The sequence below is a fragment of the Trichomycterus rosablanca genome, chromosome 11, assembly GCF_030014385.1.
Source record: "Trichomycterus rosablanca isolate fTriRos1 chromosome 11, fTriRos1.hap1, whole genome shotgun sequence".
Taxonomy (NCBI): Eukaryota; Metazoa; Chordata; class Actinopteri; order Siluriformes; family Trichomycteridae; genus Trichomycterus; species Trichomycterus rosablanca.
In genome coordinates, this window is record NC_085998.1 from 37,171,937 (window position 1) to 37,191,016 (window position 19,080).

At 39.8% G+C, this 19,080-nt stretch overlaps 2 protein-coding genes across 3 annotated transcripts; both read right to left on the reverse strand.

The window, feature by feature from the left end:
- Window positions 1–2,098: 2,098 nt before the first annotated feature.
- On the reverse strand, window positions 2,099–4,902 carry cimap1b (ciliary microtubule associated protein 1B). Of its 2 annotated transcripts, none has more exons than XM_063004868.1 (7): window positions 4,814–4,902; window positions 3,270–3,383; window positions 2,980–3,183; window positions 2,786–2,887; window positions 2,587–2,708; window positions 2,317–2,457; window positions 2,099–2,229 (listed from the first exon to the last, which is right to left on the reverse strand). In XM_063004868.1, exons 2-7 carry the CDS (start codon window positions 3,379–3,381, stop codon window positions 2,137–2,139), a joined length of 774 nt encoding a protein of 257 aa, XP_062860938.1. In that variant the 5' UTR covers window positions 3,382–3,383; window positions 4,814–4,902; the 3' UTR covers window positions 2,099–2,136. The 2 variants fall into 2 exon arrangements, with proteins under 2 accessions (XP_062860938.1, XP_062860939.1); XM_063004869.1 differs by having other exon boundaries at window positions 3,270–3,386; window positions 4,814–4,875.
- A 651-nt stretch (window positions 4,903–5,553) lies between these two features.
- On the reverse strand, window positions 5,554–17,402 carry zgc:77752 (uncharacterized protein LOC393862 homolog). Its single transcript, XM_063004359.1, has 11 exons — window positions 17,224–17,402; window positions 16,156–16,236; window positions 15,857–15,975; window positions 15,623–15,760; window positions 14,832–15,394; window positions 13,685–13,942; window positions 9,366–9,482; window positions 7,467–7,568; window positions 7,210–7,287; window positions 6,714–6,824; window positions 5,554–5,706 (listed from the first exon to the last, which is right to left on the reverse strand). Exons 1-11 carry the CDS (start codon window positions 17,400–17,402, stop codon window positions 5,563–5,565), a joined length of 1,890 nt encoding a protein of 629 aa, XP_062860429.1. The 3' UTR covers window positions 5,554–5,562.
- Window positions 17,403–19,080: the final 1,678 nt, after the last annotated feature.

Genomic DNA, 19,080 nt, shown 5'->3' on the forward strand with positions numbered 1-19,080 from the left:
TCAGGCAGCTTCTGGGCCAAAGTTCAGGCAGTTCGTTATAATGCCAGAAAGTGCTTAATCAAGTTATCTCGACAGTTAATCTCACTGTTCCTGTCTCAGAATATGTTTTTTTTATTATTATTTTAATTTTAGTAAATGTTGCCTTATTCTGACAGGTAGTTTTACCTGGTGTTTGGTCATTACAGAAGAGTTGCAGGGGCAGATATAAAGGTGGTGTAAAAGTGGTAGCGCCCTGCAGACATTTAAAAAAGGGTTTTTTTTATAAGCCACATTATGTTGTATGAATTTGAGTGTGGATTTCTGTACATGGGTTCCAACCTGGTCCAGGTGAAGTGAAAATGATCCCGTGGTAACAGCAAAATATAAATCTCTAAAATGTGCTGAAATTTTCTCTATTTGCTAATGTCATATTCTATTTAGATCATTTTGGTCTCTATACCTGATTTTTATAGAACCAAATACAAATAACAAAATACAGCAAAGAATAAATGTATTACATCCATTATCCAGGGTTATGTACTTTTAATTTGGGTCAAAGTTCAGGCAGTTTGTTATAATGCTAGAAAGTGCTTAATCGTATGTCATATGGATTTGAGTGTGGATTTCTGTATGTTGGTAAATTCCAGCCTGGTCCAGGTGAAGTGAAAATGATTTTGGGGTAACAGCAAAATATAAATCCCTAAAATGTGTTAGAATCCCTGCTCTCTATTTACTACTGTCATATTCTTATCACATTGTACCAGATGTAGATAACCACGATTTTTTTTATTGGCTGCAAAGCTGATCATTCTGGTTCACATACCTGATGTTTATATAACCAAATAAAAAAATCCAGTGAAGAACAAATGTATTACATCGTGTATTATAATATTATAATATTATTATATTGTAATATCCATTATCCAGCGTTATATACTTTTAATTTGGGTCAAAGTTCAGCCAGCTTCTAGGCTAAAGTTCAGGCAGTTCATTATAAAGCTACAAATTGCTTAATCAAGTTATCTTGACAATTCATCTCAGTGTTCTTTTCTCAAAATATGTTCCCTGCACACATTTCACACATACCGTGTTATATGCAGGCTTCCACATCCATCTACTCTGTAACTTTGTTGATAATGAAGTTTCTGGTTGTACAACTTCTATTTTTATTCATGTTGTAAAGGATTAAAACAATATTGACTTTACACAAACATTCCAGCTGTAAATAAAGGTTAATACACACTCATAGGATTGACTAACCCTAACCCTAAACCCTAACCCTAATGCAAGCTGTTGTAACATTCATAAAGTAAAGGAATTGATATACAAACCCAATTCCAGAAAACTTGGGACTTATTTCCTTATGATAAAAAAGATTGAATTACTTCATATTCCAGATAATTGTTTCTGTTTATATACACTAATTCTAAATTGTATAGCTGCAATACATTAAAAAAAAAGTTGGAACGGGCCAAGTTTACCACCCTGTTACATCACATTTACTTTAAACAGTGTGTGTAATAACAGTGTGTGTCCGGGTCCTTTCTGTGTGGAGTTTGCATGTTCTCCCTGTGTCTGCATGGGTTTCCGGGAGCTCCCGTTTCCTCCCACAGTCCAAAAAAATACATGCAGTCAGGTTAATTGGAGACACTGAATTGCCCTATAGGTGAATGGGTGTGTGTGTGTGTCTGTCTGTCTGTCTGTCCTGCGATGGACTGGCGCCCCGTCCAGGGTGTTCCTGTGTGCCTTGCGCCCATTAAAAAAGCTGGGATAGGCTCCAGCACCCCCTAACGACCCTAATTGGATAAGCGGTTAAGAAAGTGAGTGAGTGTATAAACACTCTTTATATGTCTATATTCTTGAAAGCTGCTTTAAAGTTGCTTATATTATCTTATAGATATTTTTTCATATTATATATTATTATTATTTTTATTTTATTTTTTTAACTTAATGAACCATATTATATTACTGTTTGTTAAGCAATCCAAGACGATATTTGTGGTATCTCAATTGAGTCGACTAGACCTAGTAGCATGTGTGTAGTACCCAATTAGTATATTACAATTATTATCCCCAAAGTATAATCATTTAAATAACACAGAATTATTCAGTAATAGTCTTTCTTGCTTAACAGAACTCTTTAATAAACAATGATGATTAATCAGCGACACCAACAATCAGTGGGGCAGTAAACTCAGAGTGACGAACACCAAAGGAGAAGCTGGGAGCTTTAGATCTTGTGAAGGTCACCTATAGAAATACAAATTCATTAATAGCAAGTGTGAAAAGTGTGTGTGTGTGTGTGTGTGTGTGTGTGTGTGTGTGCGTGTAATTCACCTGCTCTGGATAATGACTTCCAGGTCCTGGTTTCTTGGTGGTGTCACCAGGCATGGTGTTGCGACCAATGATGCTGTATTCAGGGGATTTGCTTCTGTACAATCGAGTGTCCACGACTCTGTAAGTTCCTGGACCTGGAGTCTGAATAAACACATTTAAGCAATTGAGGATTAAGGGCCTTGCTCAAGAGCCCAACAGTGGCAACCTGGCAGTGGTGGGGCTTGAACCAGCAACCTTTGGATTACTAGTCCACAATTCATTTATTCTCACCTTCTGCAGGTCCTCGTGGAAGCTGCCTCTTGTGCTGCGACCACTGAGGGAGTAGTTTGGGGCGGATCTTTTATCCACGGTGTAGGGCCCCAGCACCGGGGGAAGAGCGTACGCAGCCGGTCCTGGATGGAAAACAAAATCAGTGAATGCGAGGTTTTTAATTTAGCCCATGTTGCCTTATTCTGACAGGTAGTTTTACCTGGTGTTTGGTCATTACGGAAGAGTTTGGTTCTAGCAGACAGTGAGTATGCAGGGGCGGATATAAAGGTGGTCTTTCCTGCTTTCTCAGGGCGGTAACGACCTGCAAACATAAAATAAAATAAGTTTTTTATAAGCCACATGATGCAGTATGAATTTCTGAGCGTGGATTTCTGTATGTGGGTGAATTCCAACCTGGTCCAGGTGTCGGAAAGGGCTGTAGTTCTTTAGGACGACTGTATAGCGAGTAGGCAGGAGTGCCATCACGCCCAGCTCTGGTGATATTGGAGGGTATGAGGTAACCGGGCCCTGGTGAGCAACCTGAGTTTAAATCCCGATGTCTTGTGCCAAAGCTGAACGCAGGAGCTTTACATTTACGAGGGTCGTGATCATTGAGACCTGAATAAAAGCAATAAACATAAACATATGCACAGCATAGTTTTGTGACTAAACAAAACAAAGGACCTCACTGTCATCTACCTTACCTGTAGCACCTGGCAGTCCATATTTGGGTCCTGGACCTCTATACGTGGCTGCAATAGGACCTCTCGGCATGTGAGGCCTCCAGGTGCCAACCCACACGTCAGAACTCACCATACCTGCTTTAAAAAAATGCATCAGTTCTTTTGTATATATTGCCAAAACATTAGGGCCACCACCATACCTCCACAAGATGCCTCCACAAGGCATCTGATGGTAAACCTGCGGTATCTGGTACCAGGACATACCAGCAGGTCCTTCAGTTTTGTTCGACAGTAAATGCTACATTTTGCTTTCTGACTGGATTTGTTAGACCAGTCAGCCCTCCTGCGGTACCATTGTAGATGCTTACAACAGTATACAGGACGTAGCACGGGCACTTTGACTGCTTTGTGACCATGCAGCCCCTCACACAAATAGATTTGATGTACTGTGTGTTGTGACACATTCAACTCATCACCAGTTTTAAAATGTTCTGCATTTAGAACCACAGTAACTTTGGTTTGGTCTGTATCAGACACCATAGCTTTCATGTCTTCTGGAATCAATGAGTCTGGTTTCCTCTTAGTGTATACTGTCAATGTAGACAGTAGACAAGCTAAATTAAGATGTTTACCTTTATTTAGGATGCTCAAATCTGCTGTAGCCTGTTGTGTATCTTCCAAAATGTACTTTTTCTTGTGTTGTAGTACTTTTCACAAATGTAAGTCATTAAGATTTACATTAAATTGTAAATTTGTTTTAATTCTACTTTAATTAATAGGCTAAAAAGGCTTGTTTATTTTTAAATAATAATATTCACAGTTAATTATTTAATACACTAAACCCGTTTTACACCAGTGCATGAAGATTAAGAATCTTAATGAAACAGTTGAGTGTATTTCTTGATTTAGTAATTAAATCCTTGGATTATAGTATAGAGAATGTAATTATATCTACAAAAAAAAAACTATTTAAGCATTTTTTAAACTTGTTTACAGTTTACATTGGCAGTCACAGTATCACATCATTTCACAGTGTCATATCACAGTAATAAAAGCATTTTAAAAAATGTAAATATTTTTAATTATTATATAAAACATATATAAACAGATAACTACTTCAGTATTGCTTGTTTTTGTACACGAGTAAACATTGTAAATTTTAAATACCATATGCAAGTCAGAACGGTATACCATAATATAGATATATGATGAAGATAGTTATGCTATATGACTATAGTAAAACTTCTGTCATTTTAAGTTTATTAATGTAATAAATACAGTATTTAAAAAAACATTAAACTTAAAATGCTTGTGTTGTTTAGTCTATATTTACCATTTCGTCCATGCAGTACCACAGTTAAATCATATAATATATGTCAAATATATGTAATATAATCAAATATGTATTAACTAAAAATGCAGAGTAGTAAACTCATAGTGCATCCCAGTAAAATTATTGTAACTTTTAATAAACATGTTATAATATTTCAAACTGATTTTTCTATACAGAAGAAGTATTTAAAGTGAAGATGTATGTAAATCTTTAAATAAAATAAACATTTTACCTGGATCTGGCAGGAGAGAAGAGCCTGAACTGAGCAGATCTGATAAACAGCTTTAATTCTTTACTTGTTTACTTCTCAGTCTCTACGACAACATCACCATAGTGACAGATTTGGACCTGACATGCCCATTATGAATACCAACACTCTACCCATGCAGCATCAGGTCAATAATTACACCTCTGCTAAAAGAAACTTAATTGTGATAGGACCTAATCATGAATTAAAGCTACAACATGATGTTTATAGAATCTTATAGCATATAAAGTCAGTCCAGTGAGCAGAAAGAGTGAAAAGCTTTACAGATCATTACCTGAAGTACTGTAGTGAATGAGCTTAAATCTCACACTGGACCTCAATTTATTTTCCAAGCACAGTTTTATTATAATAATCAGGATCAGAATCTTTGGTGCAGGTGTCAACATTACACTAGGTAACAACACTAGGCAAGCTGCAGCCTAGTGGTTAAGGTGCAGGACTAGTAATCAGAGGGTCGCCGGTTCAAGCCCCACCACTGCCAGGTTGTCACTGTTGGGCCCTTGAGCCAGGCCCTTAACCCTCAATCGCTTAGACAATATACTGTCACAGTACTGTAAGTCGCTTTGGATAAAAAGCGTCTGCTAAATGTCGAAAATGTAAATGTAAAATCTAAACATAACTAGACAGTAAATGCAATGGAATGAAAAACCAAAAGTAAATTCACAAAATCTCAAGGCACACATTGTTTTTTAAATAGTGTTTTATTATTTTCTTTATTTGATTTGAGCTCCAAAAGAGGTTTTGTTGGTAACCGGTACCCCTGTGACTAAGCGGAATTGTGAGAGACGTCGCAGATCTTTTATTTTAGCTTCAAACATCTTCAGTAGGGCGACATGGTTTGCCATCTCTGTAGAGCACTAAAACAGAACAACAAGCCGTGAAAGAAGTAGTGTTTAAAATATAATGTACAACATGCATATCACTGAATAAACACATGCAAAATCCTTTACATTATACATGATATGAAAAACACAAATACAAATGGGGTACACGTACTAATACAAACACAAATAAATTAATGGAATAATTTGCTGCTTACACTTGATTGGTGTGTTTTTTTTTTTTAACCCATCTATTTTCTATTTTTTTAGAAACCCTCCAAAACACATGAAAAAACTTAACCGTTAACAAACTCAAAGTTGTTTTTAAGAAGCATGTATTCCTATTATTCAGTTACAGAAAAACACCAGTACTCAATGACATGAGGCTCATTCCACGTCATGTGTTTGCATTATATTGCACTACCAGGGACGGGGATTGAACCCAGATTCCCAGGTCCCTGGAGCTGTGCATGCTACACTTAATCTTAAGATGCCCCACCATGCCACCCCTATGAGAACAATGATGTTTAAAATCCATGCACATTGTCTCTTTTGGGATGACCGGCTTTAATTCTGTGTGTAACTCTAAAGAACCAGACTGTGGACACGCCTCGTCCTGTCTGATTGACACTCTCTGGGGTGAGAATAAAAAAGATATCATTGTTTGTTTGTTTATTAGGATTTTAACATCATGTTTTACACTCTTTGGTTAGATTCATGACAGAAATGGTAGTTACTCATTACACAAGGTTCATCAGTTCACGTTCAAGTTTATATCAAACACAGTCTTGGACAATTTTGTATCTCCAATTCACTTCACTTGCACCTCTCTGGACTGTGAGAGGAAACCGGAGCACGCGGAGTAAACCCACGCAGACACGGGGAGAACATGCAAACTCCACACAGAAAGGACCCGGACCGCCCCACATGGGGATCAAACCCAGGACCTTCTTGCTGTGAGGTGACAGTGCTACCCACTTAGCCACTGTGCCACCCAGATATCATCGCAAACCATTAATATTTAAAAGCGCAGTGATTTGTACCTTGGTCAGTGCCTGTATAAGTCGTAGCAGGATGGCATTTGTAAACTGTGGGCACTGAGCCGTCACTCGAGCAATGCAATCCAGCAGGCAACACAGTGTGCAACGCTGAGACTAATAAAAACAAACAGGTAAACACATGAGCACACAGAAATAGAAACAGCAATTAAAGTTATCATGTTTACATTATTTGTACTGTTCACGTTTACATTTCTAAATACATTTGACCACTGAATGATAAAAAATTTGTTTATTTATTCAGTCATTTTCAGTAACCACTTAATGCTGGTTGAAATCTACACCTAGGCGTAGGCAGCCAGTCCACCTTCTGAATTTTGGTAGTTGGGAGAAACCTGTACCTGAGGGAAACTCTCATGGATAAAACAAACAAGTCAAACCCAGGTCCATAAGGCTCATACCCACCGTGCCACCCTGCTGCCCCTTTGAGAAAAGAAAATGTGTTAAATATATGTGTTTGGGGGAAGGACCAGACTCTTACCTTATTCAGCATTATAAGAGGATTTTGTCCAGGTATGTTTATTAGATTGTTAATGTCACCTGCGCTGAGTAAAGGTTCCTGTTAATAGATACAGTACAGGTATGAAAACAGATAGTACATGGTAGCATGTCGGAATGATTGTGTTCTATGTGAATTGTTGGAAAATGCTATTGCTAAAGTATTGCTTTAATTATTTTAAACATTTTAGATGATACAGAGTTGGTACTGTTTGTGTATCAGTGAGGTTGAGTTGATACCTTTAGTTTCTCTAGCCAGTCCCACATTAGAGCACTAAGAACTTTTGGATCCGTCTCCTTGGCTAGTGTGGCCCATCCATACGCACTTACGTTCAGTTCCTTCTAGGATTACATACGTACATACAGTGTATCACAAAAGTGAGTACACCCCTCACATTTCTGCAAATATTTCATTATATCTTTTTATGGGACAACACTATAGACATGAAACTTGGATATAACTTAGAGTAGTCAGTGTACAACTTGTATAGCAGTGTAGATTTACTGTCTTCTGAAAATAACTCAACACACAGCCATTAATGTCTAAATAGCTGGCAACATAAGTGAGTACACCCCACAGTGAACATGTCCAAATTGTGCCCAAATGTGTCGTTGTCCCTCCCTGGTGTCATGTTTCAAGGTCCCAGGTGTAAATGGGGAGCAGGGCTGTTAAATTTGGTGTTTTGGGTACAATTCTCTCATACTGGCCACTGGATATTCAACATGGCACCTCATGGCATAGAACTCTCTGAGGATGTGAGAAATAGAATTGTTGCTCTCCACAAAGATGGCCTGGGCTATAAGAAGATTGCTAACACCCTGAAACTGAGCTACAGCATGGTGGCCAAGGTCATACAGCGGTTTTCCAGGACAGGTTCCACTCGGAACAGGCTTCGCCAGGGTCGACCAAAGAAGTTGAGTCCACGTGTTCGGCGTCATATCCAGAGGTTGGCTTTAAAAAATAGACACATGAGTGCTGCCAGCATTGCTGCAGAGGTTGAAGACGTGGGAGGTCAGCCTGTCAGTGCTCAGACCATACGCCGCACACTGCATCAACTCGGTCTGAATGGTCGTCATCCCAGAAGGAAGCTGACGCACAAGAAAGCCAGCAAACAGTTTGCTGAAGACAAGCAGTCCAAGAACATGGATTACTGGAATGCCCTGTGGTCTGACGAGACCAAGATAAACTTGTTTGGCTCAGATGGTGTCCAGCATGTGTGGCGGCGCCCTGGTGAGAAGTACCAAGACAACTGTATCTTGCCTACAGTCAAGCATGGTGGTGGTAGCATCATGGTCTGGGGCTGCATGAGTGTTGCTGGCACTGGGGAGCTGCAGTTCATTGAGGGAAACATGAATTCCAACATGTACTGTGACATTCTGAAACAGAGCATGATCCCCTCCCTTCGAAAACTGGGCCTCATGGCAGTTTTCCAACCGGATAACGACCCCAAACACAACCTCGAAGATGACAACTGCCTTGCTGAGGAAGCTGAAGGTAAAGGTGATGGACTAAACCCAATTGAGCACCTGTGGCGCATCCTCAAGTGGAAGGTGGAGGAGTTCAAGGTGTCTAACATCCACCAGCTCCGTGATGTCATCATGGAGGAGTGGAAGAGGATTCCAGTAGCAACCTGTGCAGCTCTGGTGAATTCCATGCCCAGGAGGGTTAAGGCAGTGCTGGATAATAATGGTGGTCACACAAAATATTGACACTTTGGGCACAATTTGGACATGTTCACTGTGGGGTGTACTCACTTATGTTGCCAGCCATTTAGACATTAATGGCTGTGTGTTGAGTTATTTTCAAAAGACAGTAAATCTAAACTGCTATACAAGTTGTACACTGACTACTCTAAGTTATATCCAATTTTCATGTCTATAGTGTTGTCCCATGAAAAGATATATTGAAATATTTGCAGAAATGTGAGGGGTGTACTCACTTTTGTGATACACTGTACATATCACATACGTATTTCCAAATACTGTTCATCAATATCAGCTTTTAACTTAAATTTTAGTTTTAACAACGAAATATGACTGCTATGTTAACAATATATAAAATTTAATTCAACATTCAGAGCTTTACATTTACTATAAATCATGTGACAGTGAAAAGTAGTTTCAGTGAAGGAGGCTGACCTGTAATAATGCTGCTCTCTGAAGGATTTTGTCTCCGGGAGGTTCTTGTTGTGCCATTGTGTTGGCAACTGCTCTTGATGCTATTGATAATTTACAAGTTCTGTGGTTTTTACAAAGCTTTGTAGGGAAAAAAATGAATGTTATTTATAAATGAATATATTTGAAAGCAAACGTATATTCAGCATAAATGCAAGGGTTCTTCAAAAAGTGTCCTCATTATTTTTTAACTCTATTTATTTAGAATTTTGAAAACGAATTCCATCTTCCATACTTTTCTACATTGTCGCTTTCCGATGCAATTTTCCCAGCGTCATACCAACTTTTTAATGGCATCAGAAAAAATGTTTTTGGTTGAGCGTATAGCCACTGATGCAGCGCTGCTTTCACATCATCATCACATGAAAATCTTCTTTCCCTTAAAGCTTCTTTGAGCGTCCAAAAAGGTGGAAATCAGATGGAGCTAAATCCAGACTACAAGCATCTCTCAGTCTATATATATATACAGTGTATCACAAAAGTGAGTACACCCCTCACATTTCTGCAGATATTTAAGTATATCTTTTCATGGGACAACACTTACAAAATGACACTTTGACACAATGAAAAGTAGTCTGTGTGCAGCTTATATAACAGTGTAAATTTATTCTTCCCTCAAAATAACTCAATATACAGCCATTAATGTCTAAACCACCGGCAACAAAAGTGAGTACACCCCTTAGTGAAAGTTCCTGAAGTGTCAATATTTTGTGTGGCCACCATTATTTCCCAGAACTGCCTTAACTCTCCTGGGCATGGAGTTTACCAGAGCTTCACAGGTTGCCACTGGAATGCTTTTCCACTCCTCCATGACGACATCACGGAGCTGGCGGATATTCGAGACTTTGCGCTCCTCCACCTTCCGCTTGAGGATGCCCCAAAGATGTTCTATTGGGTTTAGGTCTGGAGACATGCTTGGCCAGTCCATCACCTTTACCCTCAGCCTCTTCAATAAAGCAGTGGTCGTGTTAGAGGTGTGTTTGGGGTCATTATCATGCTGGAACACTGCCCTGCGACCCAGTTTCCAGAGGGAGGGGATCATGCTCTGCTTCAGTATTTCACAGTACATATTGGAGTTCATGTGTCCCTCAATGAAATGTAACTCCCCAACACCTGCTGCACTCATGCAGCCCCAGACCATGGCATTCCCACCACCATGCTTGACTGTAGGCATGACACACTTATCTTTGTACTCCTCACCTGATTGCCGCCACACATGCTTGAGACCATCTGAACCAAACAAATTAATCTTGGTCTCATCAGACCATAGGACATGGTTCCAGTAATCCATGTCCTTTGTTGACATGTCTTCAGCAACTGTTTGCGGGCTTTCTTGTGTAGAGACTTCAGAAGAGGCTTCCTTCTGGGGTGACAGCCATGCAGACCAATTTGATGTAGTGTGCGGCGTATGGTCTGAGCACTGACAGGCTGACCCCCTACCTTGTCAATCTCTGCAGCAATGCTGACAGCACTCCTGCGCCTATCTTTCAAAGACAGCAGTTGGATGTGACGCTGAGCACGTGCACTCAGCTTCTTTGGACGACCAATGCGAGGTCTGTTCTGAGTGGACCCTGCTCTTTTAAAACGCTGGATGATCTTGGCCACTGTGCTGCAGTTCAGTTTTAGGGTGTTGGCAATCTTCTTGTAGCCTTGGCCATCTTCATGTAGCGCAACAATTCGTCTTTTAAGATCCTTAGAGAGTTCTTTGCCATGAGGTGCCATGTTGGAACTTTCAGTGACCAGTATGAGAGAGTGTGAGAGCTGTACTACTAAATTGAACACACCTGCTCCCTATGCACACCTGAGACCTAGTAACACTAACAAATCACATGACATTTTGGAGGGAAAATGACAAGCAGTGCTCAATTTGGACATTTAGGGGTGTAGTCTCTTAGGGGTGTACTCACTTTTGTTGCCGGTGGTTTAGACATTAATGGCTGTATATTGAGTTATTTTGAGGGAAGAATAAATTTACACTGTTATATAAGCTGCACACAGAGTACTTTTCATTGTGTCAAAGTGTCATTTTGTAAGTGTTGTCCCATGAAAAGATATACTTAAATATCTGCAGAAATGTGAGGGGTGTACTCACTTTTGTGATACACTGTATATATATATATATATATATATATATATATATATATATACTGTATATAAATGAATTTTTTTTGCAGTGTTTGCAAGCTTACATCAAATGCAGTAAGTGTCCTTAATTTGGTGTGCTACAGTATAGTCCAAATTAATTGAACATACAGTGTATCACAAAAGTGAGTACACCCCTCACATTTCTGCAGATATTTAAGTATATCTTTTCATGGGACAACACTGACAAAATGACACTTTGACACAATGAAAAGTAGTCTGTGTGCAGCTTATATAACAGTGTAAATTTATTCTTCCCTCAAAATAACTCAATATACAGCCATTAATGTCTAAACCACCGGCAACAAAAGTGAGTACACCCCTAAGAGACTACACCCCTAAATGTCCAAATTGAGCACTGCTTGTCATTTTCCCTCCAAAATGTCATGTGATTTGTTAGTGTTACTAGGTCTCAGGTGTGCATATGGAGCAGGTGTGTTCAATTTAGTAGTACAGCTCTCACACTCTCTCATACTGGTCACTGAAAGTTCCAACATGGCACCTCATGGCAAAGAACTCTCTGAGGATCTTAAAAGACGAATTGTTGCGCTACATGAAGATGGCCAAGGCTACAAGAAGATTGCCAACACCCTGAAACTAAGCTGCAGCACAGTGGCCAAGATCATCCAGCGTTTTAAAAGAGCAGGGTCCACTCAGAACAGACCTCGCGTTGGTCGTCCAAAGAAGCTGAGTGCACGTGCTTAGCGTCACATCCAACTGCTGTCTTTGAAAGATAGGCGCAGGAGTGCTGTCAGCATTGCTGCAGAGATTGAAAAGGTGGGGGGTCAGCCTGTCAGTGCTCAGACCATACGCCGCACACTACATCAAATTGGTCTGCATGGCTGTCACCCCAGAAGGAAGCCTCTTCTGAAGTCTCTACACAAGAAAGCCCGCAAACAGTTTGCTGAAGACATGTCAACAAAGGACATGGATTACTGGAACCATGTCCTATGGTCTGATGAGACCAAGATTAATTTGTTTGGTTCAGATGGTCTCAAGCATGTGTGGCGGCAATCAGGTGAGGAGTACAAAGATAAGTGTGTCATGCCTACAGTCAAGCATGGTGGTGGGAATGCCATGGTCTGGGGCTGCATGAGTGCAGCAGGTGTTGGGGAGTTACATTTCATTGAGGGACACATGAACTCCAATATGTACTGTGAAATACTGAAGCAGAGCATGATCCCCTCCCTCCGGAAACTGGGTCGCAGGGCAGTGTTCCAGCATGATAATGACCCCAAACACACCTCTAAGACGACCACTGCTTTATTGAAGAGGCTGAGGGTAAAGGTGATGGACTGGCCAAGCATGTCTCCAGACCTAAACCCAATAGAACATCTTTGGGGCATCCTCAAGCGGAAGGTGGAGGAGCGCAAAGTCTCGAATATCCGCCAGCTCCGTGATGTCGTCATGGAGGAGTGGAAAAGCATTCCAGTGGCAACCTGTGAAGCTCTGGTAAACTCCATGCCCAGGAGAGTTAAGGCAGTTCTGGGAAATAATGGTGGCCACACAAAATATTGACACTTCAGGAACTTTCACTAAGGGGTGTACTCACTTTTGTTGCCAGTGGTTTAGACATTAATGGCTGTATATTGAGTTATTTTGAGGGAAGAATAAATTTACACTGTTATATAAGCTGCACACAGACTACTTTTCATTGTGTCAAAGTGTCATTTTGTCAGTGTTGTCCCATGAAAAGATATACTTAAATATCTGCAGAAATGTGAGGGGTGTACTCACTTTTGTGATACACTGTATATACTAGAATAATACAATAATATACTGTATAGCTGAGGATCAAGTATTAAGGTAATAATTTACTTCAACACTCATAAATCATTGTTGTCATAATAGTAATAATAATAATAATAATAATAACAGATAATATAAGAGCGTTAGGTCATCAGTATCAGCAATTGTCATGACAGATTGTTAGCATATGGAAGCTGTTTAATCATCACACATTATAAGCACTGTTATGACAGTTATGAATATTGGTATGTAGCACTGGTACATTATCTGACATCAACGATTCTAATCAGTTTTGACAGCATACAACAGCTATAAAGTTTATTTTAATGCTAGAGTGCTAATAGTGTTTATTTTGGAAAGTAGAGTGCTAGTGAATATAAGCGTAAGCTTACCTCTGTATTGGAGCTGAATGGTGGAAACGGCTGGAATTTGTTCATCAATCTGTTTGCTTTCTTGCCAGAGTTGCTCTTAGATATGTGAGAATTTGATGGAGAAACAGGGGGGCATTTGTGTGCCACACAATCACTCGTATTCACCGTGGCATTGATCGCAGAATTAATTGATTTCTCATCTTTTAAATAATGTATAATCCCATTGCTGAGTTTGTCGCCTTCCTTAAATAATCCAAAGCTGTGTATGAACTCAGTGCCCTGCGAAAAAACAAAAAGGTATAATCATCAAAGTAAAGTCCAAATTAACAAGCCAAACGTTTTCTATTAAAAATCATTCACTGTGTGGTCAAAAGTATGTGGACACGTCTGCTAATAATTGAGATCATGTATGTCAGCAACACCCAGTGCTAACAGGTGTATAAAACAAATCACTCACTCACTTTCTTAACCGCTTATCCATTTAGGGTTGCAGGGGGTGCTGGAGCCTATCCCAGCTTTTCAATGGGCGCAAGGCACACAGTAACACCCTGGACGGGGCACCAGTCCATCGCAGGGCAGACACACACACACACACACACCCATTCACCTATAGGGCAATTCAGAGTCTCCAATTAACCTGACTGCAAGTTTTTGGACTGGAGGGCCGGAGGAAACCCACACAGACATGGGGAGAACATGCAAACTCTGCACAGAAAGGACACGGACCGCCCCACCTGGGGATCAAACCCAGGGCCTTCTTGCTGTGAGGCGACAGTGCTACCCACCGAGCCATGGTGCCACCCAAAACAAATCATATAAAATTAAATGTATGTTTCAAGCTGTGTGTGGGAAGTTTGGGGAAGGTCCTTTTCTGTTCCAGCATGACTGTGCTGCTGTCCACAAAGTAAGGACTTTAAAAACAAGGTTTTGTGAATTAAACATCAGTCACACTTCTGTGGCATGAACTGGAACATTAACAGCGAACTTGTTATCTTCATTTAGAGGTCGTGAATGATTAAGTGTACCTCAATTTAAAGCACATAAATGGACGTAATGGATCACTGTGGCATGAGTGACATACATTTCTTATACATCAAAAAACAAAACCGCACAGTACCCACAGTGGGTACATGGGTTCATAAAATTAAATGTTCTGTTTGATTCTCACCTCATTTAAAGAGATTTTGCTCAGATCTGAGTCACTGTAACTGCGCTTGTTCAGAAGCACGTTCCTTTTCCGCTCTAGGAATCCAAAAGGCTCAACGCATGAAGACACAGACTCATAAGAATCTTCCTCCTCTATCAGGACAGGCAGATACCGTCTCAGCACCAGCGTGGCCCTTACAACCCGCTGTAGATCCAGAATGCTCGCCTTTCTCTTCAGTTCCACCTGAACTTCAGGAGAACCGGCTGCTTCCTGACAGAGGGTCACTAAAAGGCTGCACAGAAGATGCAGGATTTTGGGGGTGTACATGAGCTGCTGAGCCTCTTTCCCATGTAACAGCAGGGCCTGGTGCTGGAGATACTGACCGAGGCTGAAAGGTGTACCGTGTCGCAGGCTCTGACAGGGAAACTGTGCCAACGTGAAGCCCAGGAGCCTCGCGAAGTCAAACACCAAGTCGATCTGTGCTCGGGTTTGAATGGAACGGGGTCTCTTTATCCGAACGTAGTGCACAGCCTCACTGGCACTGATTCTCAGTGTATAGATCAAGTAGCAAGCAATCAGAACTCCTTAAAAGATATACAGATTAATAGAGGTTATAACATCAATATAACTATTTTAATAATGCTTATTGTCAGTTGTGGCATCAACAACAGAAAACAGAATCTGTAAATATTCAAAGTAAAAAATAAACATCTTGGTAGCAGATTCCTCTTTCTGGTACTGATAATATTTAGTTTAACTCATCAGGGCATGATTAGACATGTTTGAGACTAATGATTAACTCTAAAACTTACCTGTTCTGCCCAGTCCAGCGTGACAGTGCACAGCCACTTTACCTTCCTGCACAGAAAAGGCTAAAACTTTTACTGCGTCCAGCATCCCCTCCAGAGACGATACACCAAAATCAGGCATGCCAAAGTTATAGAAGTAAACTAAACAAGGGAACGATAATGTAAGACAACACTTATATACTTGTATACTGTTTATTATTAGATAAAGGAATGTGAATGTGTGCATGACAAACTGACTCTGGTTCTCCATGAATATTTGAGGTGAATATGTGAAGCCACTGTCAGGATCCAGTTCAGGGCCACAGTGTGTGTGTTCACCAGGTAGCTGCATGTTAATGATGGATTTAATGTTTAACCTGTACACACACACACACACACACACACACAGATACACATACACAGGCCATGTCATTTACTATACTATACTAAAACAAGTTAATCAAAAGGAACATTTGTTTTTTGAGTATGTTTGTACTTTGTTCTATAGCAATTCCAGTCAAAAGCTAAACACATACTGAGATACTGGGAACACTCACTTTTTAAACTGGTCTATCATGTTGTATCTCTTAATGAGATGGGTAGACGGTCGTGCCATGGCAACAATGTCATCAGTCACCCTTAAAAACAAACAAACAAACAAAAATAAACACAGTAAAACCATTTAGAAACGATGTTTGGTATAGGAGGTATAGTCAGTTTTTTAAAGCACTATTTTAAAGAAAAAATGTCTATATTTGTATACTGTATAAAAGAGACAGTACATGTATCTTGACAAAATCATGTGACAAACTTCTTGGTGCGCCAAGAAAACTTATAATAAATAAAAGTAAATGTACACTGTCATTCCTGCCATACAGAAACACTTACACATTTCATATATATATATGGAGAACAGGGCAGCACGGTGGCTCGGTGGGTAGCACTGTCACCTCACAGCAAGAAGGTCCTGGGTTCGATCCCCAGGTGGAGCGGTCTGGGTCCTTTCTGTGCAGAGTTTGCATGTTCTCCCTGTGTCTGCGTGGGTTTCCTCAGGGAGCTCCGGTTTCCTCCCACAGTCCAAAAACATGCAGTCAGGTTAATTGGAGACTCTAAATTGCCCTATAGGTGAATGGGCGTGTGTGTGTTTGTGTGTGTGTGTATGTGTGTTTGCCCTGTGATGGACTGGTGCCCGGTCCAGTGAGTGAGAGTGAGTGCGTATATGGAGAACATACCAAAATCTAACCCATGTGTGTATGAGGTAATAATTATAAATAAAAGACATATTACTAGCACAATCAGGTCCAAAAGAGAAAAGTAAAGTAAAAAGCTGTAGTTGTAATGAAACAGCGCCATGTTCAGGTTGTATCCTTTCATTGCACCGTGGTTTAGATTGCTGCCAATCGACCCTGACCAGGATCAAGCAAAAAAATAATGAATGTATGAATAAAACAGCTTCCCCAGTTTCAAAATATCCCTTATGGATTTTGTATAGCAATAGTCATGAATGGTGCCAATAATAATATATATTTTCTTGGTTTGTACAGGTTTAGTTTAGGAGCTAATGTAACTGAACATTAAATCAGTATAAAATTAAAACTGGTAATAGTTTCATGTTGGAGCCTCACCAGCTAGAGAAAAGCCCCTTAATGGCTTGTTGACTGGGTCTCCAGCAGGCAGGGCCTTCATATCGACAGTCTCTCCCCCCACAGGCCAGCAGACAGATGACTTTTGAGGGAATAGCCTTCACTAGAGCTTCTCTGGTCGGGGAATATGAAGGTTTTGGCACTGGAACCAGTGAGGTCATACCAGAAACAAGATATAGAGCTAGAAAAAGCAGGAATTGCGAAGTGGGGTGTACAAAGTCTGCTAGTTAGTGAGCTTAATTACAGTGCACAGTTTAAATGAGGTTGCTAATGGCACACGAAACTACAACTTTCATCAAATCTAACAACTAGTCTGCAGCATTGCTAAGGGTTACATGTTTAATAAGGAGACAAGAAAATTAGGTTTTAGAAACAGGATCAGGATGTCCTTGGTCTTTTAACATTTACACATTTCTTCTGCAAAAAAACAAACAAACAAGAAACAGAAAAACACAAAATGCACTTACATTTTGTATTGTAAGTTGTCCATAAGTTATATTTTGGAGGATTGGTACATTTTAAGCTTTATACCTGCTGAATTCTAATTTTTTATTACTATTTATATACAATTAGACATATAAAACTACTATCTAATTATTCATTCATCTAGCACTGACTTACCTTTCTGAGGGCCTTTATGTGTTAATAAAATCGTCCAGTGTATGTGAATGCATTTACAATACTGAGGAATAAGTAACAGTAATCCCTGCCATGCTACAGACATTGGTATAGCTGACCTAGCTTCAGAGCTAATCCTTATTAACACATTAGTGGAAACACTTTACAAATCATATCAACGTCTGATTATGTAATCATGTCCATCAGACTGTAATTGAAGCTGAATACTAAATACACTGCATGGCTGGATTCAGTGATGCGCTTGTGAGATCAGGCACTGATGTTGAACGATTAGAACGTTTTCATTCATCCTGAAGGTGTCAAACAGGTTTAAGGTCAGGACTAAACACGACATGTGTTAAACCATTTGTGGAACTTGCCTTGGCATAGGTAACATAGGTAACATAGGTAAATTTATATTATTGGGAATGGGTTGAGTTGTAATGAGTAGTCCTGTGTTTGTGTATACACACACACACACACACACACACACACACACACACATATATATATATATATATGTGTGTGTGTGTGTGTGTGTGTGTGTGTGTGTGTGTGAGAGAGAGAGAGAGAGAATGTGTGTGTGTGTGTGTGTAAATGTCATATTAATGTGACGTCTGTGTGTAGTAATACATTAACCATATGTGCACACACACACATATATATATATATATATATATATATATATATATATATATATATATATATATATATATATATAAAATGCTACATTTAAAGAGACATCAGATTAATATGATATGTACACACACACATATATGTGAGTGTATGTGTGTGAGAGATATGTGAGAATGTGTGATGAGAGAATGTGTGTGTGTGTAAATGTCATATTAATGTGATGTCTGTGCACACACACACACACATAAATATATATACAGTGTATCACAAAAGTGAGTACACCCCTCACATTTCTGCAGATATTTAAGTATATCTTTTCATGGGACAACACTGACAAAATGACACTTTGACACAATGAAAAGTAGTCTGTGTGCAGCTTATATAACAGTGTAAATTTATTCTTCCCTCAAAATAACTCAATATACAGCCATTAATGTCTAAACCACCGGCAACAAAAGTGAGTACACCCCTTAGTGAAAGTTCCTGAAGTGTCAATATTTTGTGTGGCCACCATTATTTCCCAGAACTGCCTTAACTCTCCTGGGCATGGAGTTTACCAGAGCTTCACAGGTTGCCACTGGAATG

Bases quoted from the DNA above. Each gene is read 5' to 3' on its own strand.
- cimap1b (XM_063004868.1), bottom strand. From the start codon at position 3,381: ATGGTGAGTTCTGACGTGTGGGTTGGCACCTGGAGGCCTCACATGCCG. The intron at 2,458-2,586 runs GTGAGAATAAAT...GTGTTTATTCAG, and splicing joins TCCACGAGGACCTGCAGAAG to ACTCCAGGTCCAGGAACTTA. The intron at 2,230-2,316 runs GTGAATTACACG...GTATTTCTATAG, and splicing joins GAAGTCATTATCCAGAGCAG to GTGACCTTCACAAGATCTAA.
- zgc:77752 (XM_063004359.1), bottom strand. From the start codon at position 17,402: ATGACCTCACTGGTTCCAGTGCCAAAACCTTCATATTCCCCGACCAGA. The intron at 15,761-15,856 runs GTCAGTTTGTCA...TCCCTTGTTTAG, and splicing joins AATATTCATGGAGAACCAGA to TTTACTTCTATAACTTTGGC. The intron at 5,707-6,713 runs GTACAAATCACT...GTTCTGTTTTAG, and splicing joins TTATACAGGCACTGACCAAG to TGCTCTACAGAGATGGCAAA.